Source organism: Mirounga leonina, unplaced genomic scaffold, assembly GCF_011800145.1.
Source record: "Mirounga leonina isolate KUSES-001 unplaced genomic scaffold, KU_Mleo_1.0 Mir_91, whole genome shotgun sequence".
Lineage (NCBI taxonomy): Eukaryota > Metazoa > Chordata > Mammalia > Carnivora > Phocidae > Mirounga > Mirounga leonina.
The window spans coordinates 17,916,425-17,934,127 of record NW_023270839.1 but is presented as its reverse complement, the minus strand read 5'-3'; the positions used below and the strand labels follow the sequence as shown (position 1 = coordinate 17,934,127).

The window sequence follows — 17,703 nt, the reverse complement described above, 5'->3', positions numbered from 1 at the left end:
TAAGCAAATAAAAACTAAGTACCAATGATAAAATCAATAAAACCAGTCTCCGTCTGGTACCTGGGGGCCCCTCACCTTCTCTTTGGCTCTCTCGAAGCTACCCCTCCCACGCGGCCCCGTTTCTGCTGGCAGCACTGTCACCCACCCAGGCTCCCAGGACAGAAAATCTGAAGGCCCCACTGACTCAGTTTCTCCCTCTGCATACTCCAGCTACCAAGCCTTGCAGCGTCTCCCTTCCCCAGATCTCAGAAGCTCTCTCTTCTTTTCCCTCCCCACTGTCTCCATCCCATCGAAGAGCTGCATGGTCTGATGGTTTGTTTCTTACTGGAATATACCTGAATACTTTTTCAAAAGAATAACATTTTCTTATTACAAAAGCAACAGACATTTCTCATAGAAAATTTAGAAAATGCAGGCTGACAAAAAGAAGAAAATGAAAACCACCAGTAATTTTATCAATGAGAGGGAACATTTGGGTAAATACCCTTTTTTCGTTTTGTTGTTCTAAACATATAGCCCTCCCCCCTTTTTTTAAACTCTGCCACAAGGAGCCTCTCAATTTCTTTCTCGGTTTATTTTCTTGGTCATCCTGGTTCTGGGATCCACTGATAGAACCCCCAGGCTCCCCTGCAGTTGGGGGTTAGAAAAGGCAGGCACTCTGAAGGACCCTGTGGGAGAGTCTGGGCCACCCCTCCTCCCCCTCTGCCCCCCAAACTGGCCTTCTGGGTTTAGGGCTATCAGATAGTGCTGAAAGCAACCCCTCCCAAGGGGTTGTAGTCTAGCGCTTGGGTGGGGGAAGGGAGTGGTCTTGTGCAATAGGGCAAACCACTCCTCATTCAGGGCTGTTTGTTTAAGTGGGCAGGGATGAGTTCGGGGGAAACAACCCAGTTTTGCCAGTGTTTATTTGAACTGTTGGGACCAATAAATTTTATTTTATTATTTTATTATTTTTACATTTTTATTTATTTATTTAATAAATGAGGGAACACAAGCAGGGGGTGTGGAGAGGGGAGAAGCAGGCCTCCCGCGGAACAGGGAGCCCGACGCGGGGCTCGATCCCAGGACCCTGGGATCATGACCCGAGCCAAAGGCAGACGCTCAACGACTGAGCCACCCAGGCGTCCCTTTTTTTTATATTTTAAAGATTTTATTTATTTATTTATTTGACACAGAGAGAGAGAGAGCACAAGGAGGGAGAGTGGCAGGCAGAGGGAGAGGGAGAAGCAGGCTCCTGGCTGAGCAGGGAGCCTGACATGGGGCCTCCATCCCAGGACCCCGGGATCATGACCAGAGCCGAAGGCAGATGCCCAACCAACTGAGACACCCAGGCGCCCTGGGACCAGTAAATTTTAGAGAAAACTCCCCAGTAGGGGAAGACAGGTTGGGTTAGAAGGGATAAGATGATGGGGGTCCCCAAGTTGAATGAATGTCTGGAGTGGCAGGCTGGCTGGGGCTATGGATGGGTTAGTGCCTGCCCAGCTCAAGGAGACCCAAACTCAGTGCCTGGATTGCTATAGGAATGTGGGCCCCCGATTGCCAGTCTCCTAAGTTTTCACAAAAAGCTAGAAAAGTGGATTTTTAAAAAAATGAATTTTCCTGACTCTTTAAATGTTAGTAACTAATTAAAGAAATTAAACCGCTGTTTGTGTCAAAGCATGACTGGCTGCCAGCATGCAACTTTTCGACTAGCCTTTACTGCACATCTCATGTACTTTACACACATACCCCTAATTTGCTTGGTGTGGCCTTCTCCCTCTCTCCCTCTCCTGTGGTGCGACCTCTAGTGATAGGGCCTGCTTACCTAGCCACTCCTTCAAGCTCAGTTTGAATTGCTCCTTCCCCTGCTCAAATCTGTCTTCCCCGCCATATTCACCAACATTGCCTCTACCCGCCAAGCTCCTGGCTTTCCCTCTCAGGGCTTGAGTCCAACTGAGCAGCTTTTCAGTCCCCAATCAAAACAAGACCCATGATCTTCACTGCCTGGCTTTTACTCACTATGATTTGTTGTGCCTGGAACACCCACACCCACCTGCTCATCTCTTTTTATAACTCCTCCAATGAAGCCATTTCTCAACCTCCCTCTTAATTTCCATGGCTTGATCAGCCTCTGCTTTACTCAACAGCCATTTGTTAGACGCCTTGTATCCAGAAGCAGGACCTGGCATGGGGGATACTGAGATAGATAAGACTCCATCCCTGGGGCGCCTGGTGGCTCAGAGGAGCATGTGACTCTTGATCTCGGGTTCGTGGGTTCGAGCCCCATATTGCATATAGCGATTACTTAAATAAATGAACTTAAGGAAAAAAGAAAAAAAAAAGACCCCATCCCCAGCCCTGCCCGCGGAGCCTCCTCCAGGTAGGGCAGACATACACTACCATGGGCTATGTGCGTGCAGCAGAGCTGTATGCAGCATGGGGGAGTGGAGAGGGCACCAAGGGGTTTTGGCTGGAGAAACAGCAAACGCTTTTTGAGCTTCATCAAGAGGTAAGTAGAGGCTTTCCAGGGCAAAGAGGCATTTGAGGTAGAGGTAACAGCCCGTGCAAAGGAATGTAGGTGTGAAAGTTCTGAGAAAGGCTGTCACTGGGTGGGGATGGAAAAGAGGATGCCTGGGAAAGTCACAGAAACAAGCGGTTTGGGAACCTGTTTTCTGACAGTATTTGCATTCCTTTTGCCTGCACTCCACAGGGTAAGTTCTAGAAGAGCAGAGGCTGCGTCTCAGCTTTCATGGCTCCACACCTGCTACCTGCCTGGGACTAGTACCTTCGCTCAAACCCTTGCCGTGAAACACAGCGCCTGGTAGTCGTGAGAGTGCCCCCTAGCGGCCCCTGTGCAATCCTTCTTCCCGTTATCCTAGCAGACCTGGCTGAGCCCTCCCTGCATCCCCTGTATTTCTGGGGGTGGCACTTTGCCTGGCACCGTCTCACCTCATCTCCACTCCTCCCTAAGAGGAGGCCGTTCCTTTCTGTCCAACAAACACCTATTAAGCATTTATTTATTTATTTATTTATTTAATTTATTTATTATTTATTTGAGAGAGAATGAGACAGAGAGCATGAGGGAAGAGGGCAGAGGGAGAAGCAGACCCCCCGCTGAGCAGGGAGCCCGATGCGGGACTCGATCCCGGGACTCCAGGATCATGACCTGAGCTGAGGGCAGTCGCTTAACCAACTGAGCCACCCAGGCGCCCCTATTAAGCATTTATTTTGCGTTGATCACTGTTGTAGGCATTTGGGATACACAATTTCATGAATCATTCATCACCTCAGCCTTGGAGGTGCTTCAGAGATCCAAGGGATAATGGGGGTTGTCCCCAGTGCTAGGGGCACTAGAGGAACTGAATCCATTTTGAGCCCTGAGGGATGGCAGAGCAGGAAGCCAAAATTCGGTGTCCTATGAAATGGGGGCAGCTGGAGTAACGAGGCTTGTCACTGCCATCTATCCACTACCATTTACTAAGGTCATGGAGCTATGTGGGGTGACAGAGACCCAGAGACGACAAAGATACCATCTGTTGTCTCCAGGAGTTCACAACCCAGAGGGAAGACAGATAAGGAGACAGGAGAAGGGGGCATTCTGTGCTCAGGGTTCTGTTAGCAAGACACCAGGGCATCTCCCACCTGAGTGTGCGTGGGAGAAATTGGGGAAGAACAATTAGGCCGAAAGATGAGAAAGGAGGATGTGGTCCAGGATGAGTGCAACAGTTACAAAAACACAGTAGTGTGAGAGTTAGCCATCGAAAGGAGGCGCATCCTGGGGTGCTAGAAAGGTTCTGCTTTTTGATCTGGGTGCTCGCCTCCTGGGGTGTGTGTGGTTATGGAAATTTATGGAGCTGTACACTTCCAGGAGTCAAATATGTACCTTCACCTTCAATCATTTGTAGCCCCCAAACTCTCACATCTTTTTTTTTAAGATTTATTTATTTGAGAGAGAACATGAGCAGGAGGGGCAGAGGGAGAGTAAGAGAGAAACCCAAGTAGACTCCACGCCCAGCTTGGAGCCTGACACGGGGCTGGATCAGATGACCTTGAGATCAGGACTTGAGCTGAAACCAAGAGCCAGATGCCCAAGTCAATGTGCCACCCAGGTGACCCTCCATGTTATTTTTCTGTATAGCAATTATTGCAATCTGAAAGTATCTCTCTGTTAAGACTAGGAGCCATGTTAGGATTTGAACCCAGTCCCCCAGTATCAGCTCTAGGACCCTGGGAACTCAGCTTTGCTGAGTCAGCTTCCTGGAAAATGGGGGTAATAGTACCTTCCTCACAGGGCTGTGTGCCGAGGTAAGAACTTGAGATACATAAAGCCCTTACGCATGCTTCCTGCATGCTTATCTTGACAATATCAGATTGGCGGTGTAGGGCACATAGCTCCTCAATATATAATTTGTTGAGATGAATGAAAGGATGGCTTTTTTTGACACCAAACAAAAAGCGGCTGAAACAGATGGAGGGGTGTGGGCTGGAGTACCTCAACCAAAGGCCCCCGGGCAGGAGCTCAGAGCCTGGCGAGCAGCAACACCCCTGTGAAAAAGCCAAAGCTTCTGTGGGTGGGCAGGGGAGACAGCGGTGACCTGGGCCCCCACACCAAAAGGAGTGGAGATAAGAATCAGAGTTCAAAGCCATGCTCCCCCCTGCCCTTGAGTTCTCCACTACATGCTGCAGTCAGGAGCTGCCCCAGCGACCGAGCAGACCTGTTGACAAGGCTCACCCCAGGAAGAAATCCTGCTACGCGGCAGCCTGACAGCCTCCTGGGCCCCCTTCTTCCATGGCCCTCTCACCCCTCCCCTCTGGTGGTCAAACTTGGCAATTCTCTCCACCCTCAGAGGCTGGGGCAGTTTCGGGAAGGGTGGGAAAACCTGCTGAACAGGGTGGCCGAAGCCCAAACCGGTTGGACGGGGCAGTCCTATCCCCCCCCAGCAGCCCTGTCCCTCTCCTGCCCCAGACAGCAGAGGCAGCAGCCTCACAGAACCAACCATTTTATTACACTGGGGGTGGACTGGGCCCCGGGGAAGGCAGGGGAACAGGGGGGGTGTGATGCCTGAGAGCCCTGGGGCGTGCGGGGACGATACTGCACACCAGGCGCTGTGGGCCAGGCCAGGCCAGGCCTCATTCTTGGGGGAAGGGAAGAGGCAGCCTCTTTCCACTCCTCTTACCCATCCCCATGGCATTAAATAAACAAAAAGCAACTCTATACAGCACAAAATATACAGGGACGTCCTTCCCCCCAGCCCTGACTGTGCAGGGTGGGAGGGCCAGCTCTGAAGGGCACCGCCAGGGGGCCTCCAGCTTCTGACATTGCCCCAGGCCCCTTCCCAACGCCACAGGGTGGGGACAGGCAGCTTTGAACAAGAAACAAAACTTCAACTTCTTCTGAAATCCTAGGCTGACAGGTCCATCTGTGTGTGGGACTCTGGGCTCAAAGGTCTTCCGCTCCTCCCAGGCCCTGGAGCTTTGTCAGGAATGAGAGGCCTAAGCTTAGCTAAGACATCTCCAGAGGGGCCGGAGCCCTGCCTCGGAAGCAGAGTGGGCCTGGGAAATAGCTGGAGGAGCCTGGTCCCAAAGTCCTCCGCAGCCCAGGCTTCCATCTTGGCAAGGAGGAAGCAGCGCCGGGCAAGAGCCGGAAAGAGCCCAGGCGAGCCCCCAGCTCAGAGGGGCCGGGTCGTGTGGTTATAGACCAGGTGCTCCGTGTCCTCTGTGGTGGAGACCGTGGAGCTGGCAGGGGTAGGGGGCTGGAGGTGGTCGTTGTGGTGGCGTCTGCGGAAGCCCTTCCTCTGGTTCTTGAAGAAGCAGTAACCCAACAGGGCTATCACCACCACGATGCAGGCGACCAGGAGTACTGCAATGGCCGCCTCCACGGAGCCTGGGGGAAGAAGGGGCGGAACGGAGGAGAGCTCCCGGGGCCGCTCAGCTCTGGTGCCCACCCCCACTCTGCGCAGAAGGGACCAAGTCAAACGGATGCCAGGTGTGGAATGGCCTCCAGCGTAAGAGCAGCCGGGCTCCGTCAGGAGCTCAAGGAAAGGCCCGCGACTCTGACGGCAAACACATGACACGCACTCCACTGTGCTTCCCTCCTCTGCCTGTAGCAGGTATCACCACTGGCCGTGGGCACTCTGTCCCTTTAGCCAACCTCAGGATCCTTCTCAACACAGTTTTCGGCAGTCACCACCAATCACGTGGAGCTGATCCTTGAGAGGATACCTACTCGTCCGTGAGAGGGCAGACCAGGGCTCACCTATGTTAGGAATGGGGCTTTCCCGGCGCAGGCCAAAAACATCCTTCTCTACAAAATGATGAGGAGAGAAACAAGTCAATACTCAAGGCTCTGAGACTCAACTGCTCCCCAGTGCCCCCAGACCACCCACTGGCCCCCTCCGCCACCCCCATCCCAGGGACTCTGATGATCAACTGGAGCCAGCCCAGGCCTTGGGACAGAGCAGAGTGCTCTAGCTAAGCCCTTCCCCTCCCCGTCTTCTGGGCCCCAGTGCCCAGCTCACTGGAGATGCCACGACAGGACGCAAGACACTGCTGCTCCTCCTCGAAGTTGTTCTTGTTGCCGTAACAACCACCGTAGGTAAAGCGGGCGCAGCGCTCGCTGAAGGGGTTGTAGTACCAGCGTGGGATGTTCTCCAGGCAGAGCCCTGTGTCTGGCAGGTCCACACAGTGCCCTGGGGGATAGGGGCAGGCCAAGGGGTGAGTGAGTCCATGGGGGGCCTCCCTGCCACCATCCACCAGGCTCCACATTGGAGGGTGCTGCTTGCCACCTCCTGCCCCGCCTCATGCTGAGACTCAGTGAGGGCCTCAGGGGGCCCCAGGAACAGCCCCAGCTGGCCCTTCCGCACTTCTGCCAGAAGCAAGGAAGACAGATCCTGGACAACGATTTTAGGCACAGAAATACCCTACCTTGACTCACATAACTATTTTTTTTTTTCCAGTTTTCTTTCAGCTTTTCCGATTGTGTCAAGGTCTCGGTTTTCTCTCCAGCACTGGACGGTCTAGCTTTTAACAAAGAAGGCTCAGAGTCTGAGCCCTGGCGGGCAACAATGTCCAGCTAAAATCTATTAACATTGTTTTGTTATAGTTATCTCAATAGTTCATCTCGATTTGTAGCATGTAACAGTGGCTTGCCATTTATGCTAGTGATATGACATTTCCTTTAATACATTAAGTTTAAAAAGCACTTGATTTTGGGGCGCCTGGGTGGCTCAGTTGGTTAGGCATCTGCCTTCGGCTCAGGTCACGATCCCAGGGTCCTGGGATCGAGTCCCGCATCGGGCTCCCTGCTTGCTCAGTAGGGAGTCTGGTTCTCTCTCTCTTTCACTCTCTCTCTCGGCCCCTCCCCACGGCTCATTCTCTCTCTCTCTCAAATAAATAAATAAAATCTTAAAAAGAAAAAGTACTTGATTTATAGGAAAAATGGTAAGTAAATAAAATCTCAGGGATATGCAGGCATGGTTAAATCTCCGGAGGTGTTCAGAGGAGGGCCCATGCTTGGGAAACACCAGGCGCCCACCAGCTTTCTACCTGCACCTGGCGCACCCAGCGGGCCCCTCGGGCGCCCTGCCGGCCTCTGTCCCGACCCAGGGGACCCGGGGAGGAGCTCACCTTTGTCACTGCGGAAGTGGATGTTCTGGAGCTCCTCGAAGCCACTGGTGTCTGCAAAGATGGAAGGTCAGAGGCGCGCGCCCCAGAGGGCCCCCTGCGGCCCAGCGACCCTGCCTGCCCCAGCCTCACATTTCTCACAGGCGGCCTCGTCAGAGGCATCGGGGCAGTCGGCCGTGTCGTCACACTCCAGGAAGCTGTCGATGCAACAGCCGTTGCGGCAGCGGAACTCGGTGGGGTGACAGGTGCCAGAGCACACTGGGTGGGCGGGACGGCGTTAAGGGTGAGGTCAGGCTTGCGCATAGGTCACCGAGTCCCAAGAGTCCATCATCTACCTGGCCTCCTCTGCCCCAACACGGCATTATGACATGTCCCCTGCTCCCCTCCAGTGCCCCTGCTCCCCACAAACCCCCCTACACACAAACTGGGCAGATCCTGAGAAGGTGCTGGGCCGCAAGGGGTGGGGCACTTGTGGTCCTTCCACATCCTACGAGGGCAGGCATGGCTGGGCAAAGGCAGCTGGGGCAGAGACAAAGACATGACCCAGCAGGGGTGAGGGGAACAGGGAAAGGAGCAGAGCTCACCTGGACCATGCCTGTCCAGTGAGGGGCCTGGGAGAGAGAAAGCGGATGAGTGAGAGGAGTTGGGGCCGGGTCCCAGCAGGGACGAGCTGACAGGGGTGCCTGGGAATGGAGGACTCCCCCCTGCCCACTGCCCTGACTGGCAGAGGGACCACCCACCCTGGGGGAAAGACACCTGAGTCCCAAAGCTGCCTTGTAAAGGCCCACCTTGCACATCCCGGCAGGCTAGCTTGCACTCCTCTTCCCGAAGATAGTTGTTCTTATTGCCCAAGCAACCTCCGTAAACGAAACTCTTGCAAATCCGTTCTTTGGGGTCGTAGTACCAGCGAGGGAAGGAACCGCGGCAGCGGCCCACCTTGCTGGACGCAAGGCAATATTCTGGGGGGAGGAAAGCTTGTGAGGGGCCCCCGTGGGGCCCCATCAACAGAGGGGGTTGGCTCCAGGTACTTCCTCCCCACCCGCTCCCTCACCTTCTGTCTGCTTGGGGGACAGCACAGTAACTGTGATGTTGGTCATGCTCTCTGGCTGGTCGGAGTCAGCCGCTGTCAGCTGGAACAGGTAGGTGCCTTCCTTGAGTCCCCACAACTTCACCTGGTCCGGCTCATTCTTCTACACACAGGAGGAGCCATCAGGCTGGGACCCCCGATGCCCTGCGGCTGCCCGAGCTCCTCCCAGCCACACAGCCACCCCATACGGAGGGCAGAGGGACTTGGTAGTAAATGGATCCCCAGCTTCTATCCACCCCACCCATCTGGAACCTCAGGTTGGCCCGTGGCCCTGGAAAGGGGGCCCTAGAGAGCTGAGGTGGGGGTCAGAGAGCCAGCCCAGTGTCTCACCTCTACTCTGACATCCGCGTCACCTTGCAGTAGGTACCAATCTGTGTTCCCCATATCCTTCAGCACCAGGGGTTCCTGGGGCTGTACCTTCAAGTCTATGCCTGCCCACACCTTGGGGATCCGGGACCCTGAGGGGGAAGGTAAGGTCAGGTCAACTCTCACTGAATGGACCAGAGCTCTCCTGAAGTGGGGGAGCAACATGGGCCACATGGGAGAGGGAGAAGCAGGCTCCCCACTGAGCAGGGAACCCAACTCGGGACTTGATCCCAGGACCCTGGAATCATGACCTGAGCTAAAGACAGATGCTTGACCGACTGAGCCACCCAGGTGCCCCCGAAGGCATTTTTAATGTAAAACCTGCTTTTGGAAGCAAAATACGAAACAGCATGTGCCATTTGATCCCAATTAAGGAAAAAATATACATGGGAAAGGAGCTTATTCCTATTTTCTATAAGCAGGTACCTGTGCTAATTGCCTTAAAAAGTTAAAGTAACAGTATTTTTGAAAAGCCAAACAAGTAAATATGTAATTAACACTATTACCCCTCATTCTGCTGGTCTGGATTGCTGCTGAGAAGCCCAGCCTGGTAGAGGTCTGAAGCACAGAGTCCCTGGGCAGCAACGTGGCAAGCCTTAGTGTCCCAGAGCATATAGTCGCAGGAGGAGGATGCCTGCCTCCCCTTACAAGGGGTCTCCAGGGAATCACACCCTCCCTCAGCCTGACAATGTCTGTGCCCGAGGCTTCCACCAGTCTCAAGTTAGGGGCTGGGGAGAAACAAGTCCCAAGCACGATTCCTGCCTGTAGTGGGATGAATGGTGGGACCCAAAACATATGCCTTTGTCTAATTCCAGAACTTGTGAATGTGACCTTATCTGGAAAAAGGGTCTTAGCAGAAGTAACTAAGTTAGGCATCTCCATATGAGATCATTCGGGATTAGCTGGGTAGGCCGATGCAATGACACATGTCTTTATAAAAGACAGAAAAGGAGAAAACAAAATGAAGGGAAGCTGGGTCAAGAGGGAGGCAGAGCCCGGAGTGATGCAGCCGCAAGCCAAGGAAGGCCTGGAGCCGCCAGGAGCTGGAAAAGGCCAGGAAGGATCCTCTCCCGCTCTTCAGAGAGACTGCAGCCCTGCCAACACCTGGATTTTGGACTTCTGGCCTCCCGAACTGTAAAACAATAAATTTCTGTTGTTTGAAGTCACCCAGTTCAGAGTACTTTGTTTCACCAGCCATAGGAATTGATACACTGCCTCTGAGGGGACTCCAGTCCAGTTGGGCAGATGAGACTGAGCACCAGGAAGCAACATGGGAGAAAAGACCCACCAAGATGAAGCAATGCGTGGTGCGTGTCCAAGACAAGGAAGTGGCCACGCCACAGCAAGTTAGAGGAAGGAGGGAAGGCTTTCTGGAGAAGGGAGAAGGGATTTTTAAAATTCTTTTGTTTGGGCTTTTTTGGGGGTTTGCTTATGGGGAAGAATGTACTGTGCTATTGGTAACAGCCGAAAAGGTGAGCAAAAGCAAGGAGGTGGGAATTTGCAAGGTGGGTCTGGCGGACAGGAAAGAGGCCAGCGGGGTGAGCCATGCCTCAAAGGGCCCTCAATGCAGAGCCAGAGCATGCGGACACAGCAGAAGTGACGTTCAAATATTTAACACCTGGGCCACCGGAAGGGGCCATGCGTGGTGGTACAGAGTTCTGGGCCACAGATGCATCGGACGCTGACCTCCTAGATGCATGAGCGAGGTCCAGGAGCCTGAAGGGTTAGGGAGCCCTCTGTCCTGAATTACATTTTTTTTTTTTAAGATTTTATGTATTTATTTGTCAGAGAGAGAGAGAGCGCAAGCAGGGGGATCTGCAGGCAGAGGGAGAAGCAGGCTCCCTGCCGAGCAGGGAGCCCGATGTGGGACTTGATCCCAGGACTCCGGGATCGTGACCTGAGCCGAAGGCAGATGCCCAACTGACTGAGCCCCCCAGGCGTCCCTATCCTGAATTACTTCTACGGAGCGAGGAGGCCAGTGAGTGGACCAGCGCAGCAGTCCAGGGCACACTCGAAGGGAGTAGTTGGAATTAGAGGGATAGCTAAGGGAATGGAAAGGAGGATGTGAGAATGCTAGACAGACACTTCAGGCTTCCGTGTTTGACAGGCACTGAGAAGTGGGAAGGAAGGGTCAGGGTGCAGACAGAAAGGAAACCCAATCTAGAGGGAACCTGTGGGTTCAATCAGAGAAGTTGAACTTGAGGGAAGACCATTGAGAGAAGTGACCAGCAGGCAGCGGAAGTGCACATGGGAGCAACTGAGAGGCCAGAGTTGGAGAAAGATATGCAGCTGGGTTTATTAACAAAGCTGCCAAGAGTTTAATGTATGCTGGCCACCACACATCATCTATCTGCATCATCTGCAGTAGATGTTGACAAGCTATGGCCTGCAGGCCACATCTGGCCCACCACCTGTTACACTTTTAAATGGTTGAAAAAAATCAAAAGAATAGTATTTTGTGACATGGGGAAAGCACCTAAGATTCAAATTCGTGTCCATGAGTTGGAATATGGCTTCACCTATTCGGTTACATATTGTCAATGGCTGCTTTTGCGTTATAAGAGAGCGGAGTAGCTGGAACAGAGATTGTACGGGCCACAAAGCGTAAAATATTTCCTATTTGAACCTTTACAGAAAATTTGCTGACCCCTGATCTACGTTACCTACCTTCCTAACCATCCTGCCACAACTGCATTCTTGCCCCTTTCCAGATCAGAAAATTGACACCAGAGAGGTTCAATGACTTCCCCAGGGTCACTCAGTTTTTGAACAGCAGAACTGGGATCTGAACCCTGGTCTATCTGACTTCATAGCTCTTTCTAAAACACCGTGCTGCTGGTCACCCATTTACTTAGAAATGTGATTTTGATTGCTTTTTATAATCTCAGGGTTGTTTTTAACTTAGGTAGTACATATATAGGATAAAAAATCCAAAAAGTACAAAAGAGGGGCACCTGGGTGGCTCAGTCAGTTAAGCATCTGTCTTCGGCTCAGGTCATGATCTCAGGGTCCTGGGATCGAGCCCTACATTGGGCTCCCTGCTCAGTTGGAGTCTGTTTGTCCCTCTGCTCCTCCCCTCCTGCTCATGCTCTCTTTCTCTCTCTCTCAGATAAATAAATAAAATCTTAAAATTAAAAAAAATAAGTACTTAAGAGTTGGGGCGCCTGGCTGGCTCAGTCGGTAGAGCATGTGACTCTTGATCTCAGGGTTGTGAGTTTGAGCCCCATGTTGGGTGTAGAGATTACTTAAAAAGTAAAATCTTACCCTCAAAAAAGTACAAAAGAGTAGTGAGAATTAAATCTTGTCTTTTCTTAACCTTCTCTCCTTAACCTCTCAGGTTCATCTTGCCCAAGTTCTCCTTGTTTTTCCCACAATATGTTTTGGAAATCATTCCATAGCAACATGGAAACAATTTCCCTTTTTTTTTTTGGTTGCACAGTACTCATTATATGAATGCACCGTAACTTACAATTTAATTAATCAGTACACCAGTCTCCTCTTGATTTAGATTCTTTTTTTCTTTCTTCTCCTCTTCCTTCCCTACTAAGAACTAAACCATATTGCTTCAGGTTTATTATTTTTATTAAAACAGCATTACCATATCCAGTTATAGGATGTGTTGACGGACATTAGATTGTTTCCAATTCTTTGCTATTATAAACAATGCTACAGTGAGTAACTGGCTGGTAAGTTGGTTTATACACATGTAAGTACAGCCGCAAGATGAATTCCTACAAGTGGAACTGTGTTGAGGGTTATGTGCATTTACAGGGCTTTTAAAAAGTTTTTATTTATTTATTCATTTAACTAATCCCTACACCAAACGTGGGGCTCGAACTCACCATCCCGAGATCAAGAGTCACAAGCTGTTCCGACTGAGCCAGCCAGGTGCCCCTGTTTACAGTCTGGATGGATACTGCCAAACTGCCCCCTACCAAGGCTTTACAGAGAGTTATGTCAGGCGTTAAGAGTGAGTTGAAAGGAAGAAAAGAAGGTAAAGAGATAAGAACGCTGGTGGGGGGCTGAGTCACTGAGATTCCTCTTTGATGAGGCAGAGTCACAGAGGGTGGACCCAAGGGGGAAGACCGGGACACACAGTGACAGTGAAGGGATGGGAGGGGAGAGCATCCACAGAAAAACATGTCAGATGCAGGTGTAGAGGCCTAGAATGAGAAAAGGAGGCCCTGGCTTCCAGGGGTTGCGAGGGAAATAGAACCAGAAGAGCAGGAAAGAAAAGCACCTGTCTGGACCAAACCCGCACCCTGGTGGCTTGGCTGGCAATCAGTAGAGGGTCCAACAGGGCAGGTTCTGGGGTGACCTCTGAGAGACAAAGCCACGGGGGTGCCTCCCTCCTTACATTTTTCAGAAAGTCATCAGCTGAAGACAAGACCCCCTGGCAGTCTACCTAGCAGACAGATAGGCTAGCCCCACCAGCCCTGAGGGTGGCAGTGGACAGCGGAGTGATGGAGTGACGCATCAGGCCTTGGGCCAAACCAGCAACATCCACCCAGTCCCAGGCCCCGGGAGCAAGGGGCAGATGCCCCACCCTACCACTCCCTACTTCCTAGCCCCCAAGAGGGCAAAGGGCCAGAGGGGCAATAAAGCCAGCTCCTCCCCCAGCTGCTGGGTCTCCAGGAAACACAGACTCCACCTCCTAAGCCACTCCTCCAATAGAAAGAGTGGGAGGGCAAGTGAGGGGAATGAAGGAAGGAGCAGGGTGCTCCGGGAGGCCATAGGAATCTGGACTGGACTGGCCACAAACAGGGAAAGGGGAGCAAGCCAACCCACCCTGGGGAGGATCTCTCTACCCCATGCAAGAATCAAAGGTTTAGATGCCCCGAGCACCTGCCCACCTTGCCTGTCTTGGTCCATCTAAGCCTCCAGGATGGCTTTATCCAAGCTCAGCTGAGAATGGACTCCTTGTTACCAAATAGCTCCCCCCACCCCCCAGAGCACTGCAGCACCCTTAAAATGGCCGGGAGCTCGCATTCAGTTCACGCCCTACCCAGCTCCCTCAATGACCCAGGAAGTCCCCACTCCACCCTGTGTTGTGCCAAACAGGCCAGTCTGGGGTGGGGGTGGGTAGGTTTCCAAATGAGGAAGGCTCCATTTGAGCTGGAGCCCCATCCAGCTCTTCTCCCTGACCAGAACCCAGGGTTTTAGGTTCTGGCCCTGGAGTGGGACTCCCATGGACCCTCTGTCAGAGCAGGAAGGCATAAGCAGCTCAGGTCGATTCATGTCATCACCACCTACACTCTATGCTACTTCCTTGTGGAACAGGCTCAGGCCCTGGACCAGTGGGATTCAGGTGGCCCAGCCTGAGAACCTGCCCTGTTGGACCCTCTACTGATTGCCAGCCAAGCCACCACTCTCCACCTCCCCCACCCAGAATTCCCATCCCATTCCCTCTCCCCTCGGAGAGCCAGGACAGCTACTGGAAGGATAGGGAGAAGAGTAGGTCCTTAACCTGAGAGAGACTGGCCCAGGAAAAAGCTGGACAGTCTCTTTTCGACTTTCCGGAACTGAGACCACCCCCAGACTCAGCACCAGCCCAGTCCTGGCCCCTGAGTTCCCCAGTCTCTGGTTCTATTATCTGCTGGGCTATCTTGGGTCAGAGTGCTAGGTTTCTACCAAAAAAGATGGTCTTGTGCGGAAAAACAGCACAGGACTTTGGGAGATCCTGCCTGGGTTGAGTCCCACGTCTCCCATTTATGGGCAATGCTATCCTGGGCAAATTATTTAACATGGGAGTCAGTTTCCTAATCTAAAAAGTGGGCTGATCATCAAAAGGAATGAGATCTTGCCATTTGCAACGACGTGGATGGAACTGGAGGGTATTATGCTGAGTGAAATAAGTCAAACAGAGAAAGACATGTATCACATGACCTCACTGATATGAGGAATTCTTAATCTCAGGAAACAAACTGAGGGTTGCTGGAGTGGGGGGTGGCGTGGGAGGGATGGGGTGACTGGGTGATAGACACTGGGGAGGGTTTGTGCTCTAGTAAGCACTGTGAATTGTGCAAGACTGTTGAATCTCAGATCTGTACCTCTGAAACAAATAATGCAATATACGTTAAGGAAAAAAAAAAAAGAAGAAGATAGCAGGAGGGGAAGAATGAAGGGGGGGAAATCAGAGGGGTAGACAAACCATGAGAGACAATGGACTCTGAAAAACAAACTGAGGGTTCTAGAGGTTTAGGAGGATGGGTTAGCCTGGTGATGGGTATTGAGGAGGGCACGTTCTGCATGGAGCACTGGGTGTTATGCACAAACAATGAATCATGGAACACTACATCTAAAACTAATGATGTAATGTATGGGGATTAACATAATAAAAATAAAAAATAAAAAAATAATAAAAAGTGGGCTGACGACTAATAGCACCCTTTTCAGAAGTGGTTGTCAGGAGGCCGAAGTCAGAGGTGAGTGGCCACAGCAATCAGTCAACTATCAAGTGCGAACAGAGGTTATCAGCTGTGACCCATCCCTGCCCTGGAGCCCCACCTGGCCAGAGCAGCAGGCAGAGAAAATGGGGAATGAAGGCCTCTGGAGGGGCCGTGATCCCAGCTCACTGCTCGGTCACAGGAGGAGCCCCCACTTTGCCCTTATCCCTGGCAGTGAACAAGGTGAGCAGACCTTGTAGCTTGGCCACCACATCCTCAGCTGGGAGAGCCCTGCCTGGCTCACCGCGTACACACACACCTGCCCGCACAGCTGACATCCCTCCCCGACCAGGCACACATACCAGTGGGCTGACTCACGCGCAACCCTCCTCACCCCCACCCCAGAGCCTCTGGCTACTGTGCCCACAACACCACCCCTTCCCCTTTTAGGTCAACCCCTGACTGGGCTTGTCCTTTAGCATCTGGGGTCTGGCGCTTTTCCCCAGACCACCAAAAGGCCAACAGGTGGGAACAAGGGGTGCAGACAGATGCTAACCAATCCCAGCCCGGCAGTAAGGGAGCAGACTATCCTACCCCAGGCTCACTTGCCAGGGCCTCAAGGTGCCTAGAACAGTGCTTGGCCAGGGGTGCTTAGCTTGTCACCCTGAGGCCTCCAGACAACTCACTCCCTGACTTCGCATATTAGGGTCAGCAATCAGGAATCGCGAGGAGCTGCCTCCTCTCTCCCAAACACATATCCCAAAGCACCAGCCCATTCAACATCCTGAATTCCGGACCCAGAGTCTGGGCTCTAGAATGTTACCCCTCCCCACTCACGCAGCCTGCCCTTTGTTCACTGTTCATACAGCCTACTTCTAAGGAGGGGTCGGGGCACAAAGAGACAGTCCGCCTTACTGCTTTCTGATGCTCGCCTCCCCCAAGACTTCATAACCAGCCCCCTTGCTGAGTCTCCCCAAATCCATCCCACCCGTTCCCCTCGTCCTTACCGCCAAAGCCCTGGGTCCGCAGCTCGCGGTAGGAGTGGTAAACCTCCCGCTTGAGGTAGTTGATGAAGCCCTCCCTGGGCGCGAACTTGCACACGAAGTTCTGCTCGTAGAGGCAGTTCATTAGGAAGCAGGCGGCAATGGCGTCCTCCCCGCCGTCGGGCTTCAACTCCACCAACGCCAGGTTGCAGTTCTGGGTGGTGCAGCAGGCGCGCACGCAGTCCCAGCCGCGGCGCACGGTGGGGGAGCCCAGGAAGGTGGCCCCGTTGCTGACCGAGGCCTCGGTATCGAGCACGAAGGCAGGCACCCCGGCGGTAAAGCGGTCCAGGCAGGGGCCTCCCGGGGGCAGGCCGGGGGGCGCGGGCGGCGGCCCAGCCTCGGTGCCCAGGAGATCGAGCGCGCACAGGAGCCACACGGCGACTGCTGGGACGCGGGCTTGGGAGAGGCGGGCGCAGGCCATCATCCTCCCCGGGGCCGTCGCCCTTCTCCCCACGGGGGTCACCTTCACTGCGCGGGCCTCTGGGCTCCGAGGGTGCTAGCGATCTGAAAGAGGGGAGGGGATGGGGGAGGAGACACACCGGATCAGCCGGACACTTCGAGGGAGGCGGGCCAGCCAGGAGTAAGTCGAGGGGCTGGCTGGGGAGCACCCGGCGCGCGGGGAGCGAGGAGGGGTACGCGCGCCCAGCCCTCCCACGCACGCTCCGGTGAGCCGGCCGCCGGACCGACGGCCAGATGGACGGCTAAGGAGCTCCCGTACCCGGACACTCGCAGCAGCGCCGGACAAAGGGCCAAACATGCTCCGAGCCCGCTCCGTCCCCGCCTCGCGCTCCGGAGCCCGGGTTACCTGCTCAGGTGAGTGGGGTGGGGCCGAGCCTGCCGAGGTTCCGGTCCCGGCTTCCTGCGCGGCTGCGGCCGCCGCTTCCGCCCCGGTGCAGGGTACGCTGGGGCTCGGCCACCTCCTCCTCAGGTTTCTGGTGAAACTGAGTCAGTGCGGCCGGGGCGGGGCGGACATTAACCCTAACACCGCCGGCCCCGCCCACGCCCGGTGCGCCGCCGCCAGCCCTGCCCTGCAGAGCTCCGCAGAACGGCCGCGGCCCCCGACCTCTCCCGCGCCGGCGGCTGCCCGCAGGGGCTCCGAGCGGCGCCCCTCCGCGCTGCCCTATGCCGACCCCGCGGAGTCCAGCCTCGCGGCGGGGTCCCGCGCCCCGGAAGTGCAGCCTGATCCCCGGAGGCCCGGACACGGCCGGGACGCAGCAGCGAA

At 53.9% G+C, this 17,703-nt stretch overlaps 1 protein-coding gene across 1 annotated transcript; it reads right to left on the bottom strand.

Moving 5' to 3' along the window:
- Positions 1-3,375: 3,375 nt before the first annotated feature.
- On the bottom strand, positions 3,376-17,379 carry SPINT1 (serine peptidase inhibitor, Kunitz type 1). Its single transcript, XM_034994208.1, has 10 exons — positions 16,446-17,379; positions 9,017-9,144; positions 8,651-8,789; positions 8,388-8,558; positions 8,184-8,210; positions 7,732-7,857; positions 7,603-7,653; positions 6,495-6,665; positions 6,233-6,280; positions 3,376-5,860 (listed from the first exon to the last, which is right to left on the bottom strand). The coding sequence occupies exons 1-10, from the start codon at positions 16,903-16,905 to the stop codon at positions 5,646-5,648; spliced, it is 1,536 nt and encodes a 511-aa protein (XP_034850099.1). The 5' UTR covers positions 16,906-17,379; the 3' UTR covers positions 3,376-5,645.
- Positions 17,380-17,703: the final 324 nt, after the last annotated feature.

What these genes read in the sequence shown, in the direction of transcription:
- SPINT1 (XM_034994208.1), bottom strand. Translation starts at nt 16,905, where the DNA reads ATGATGGCCTGCGCCCGCCTCTCCCAAGCCCGCGTCCCAGCAGTCGCC. An exon ending in ACGCGGATGTCAGAGTAGAG is followed by an intron (nt 8,790 to 9,016) that starts GTGAGACACTGG and finishes TCCTGTGTGTAG; the next exon opens with AAGAATGAGCCGGACCAGGT. An exon ending in AAGCCCCATTCCTAACATAG is followed by an intron (nt 5,861 to 6,232) that starts GTGAGCCCTGGT and finishes TTCTTCCCCCAG; the next exon opens with GCTCCGTGGAGGCGGCCATT.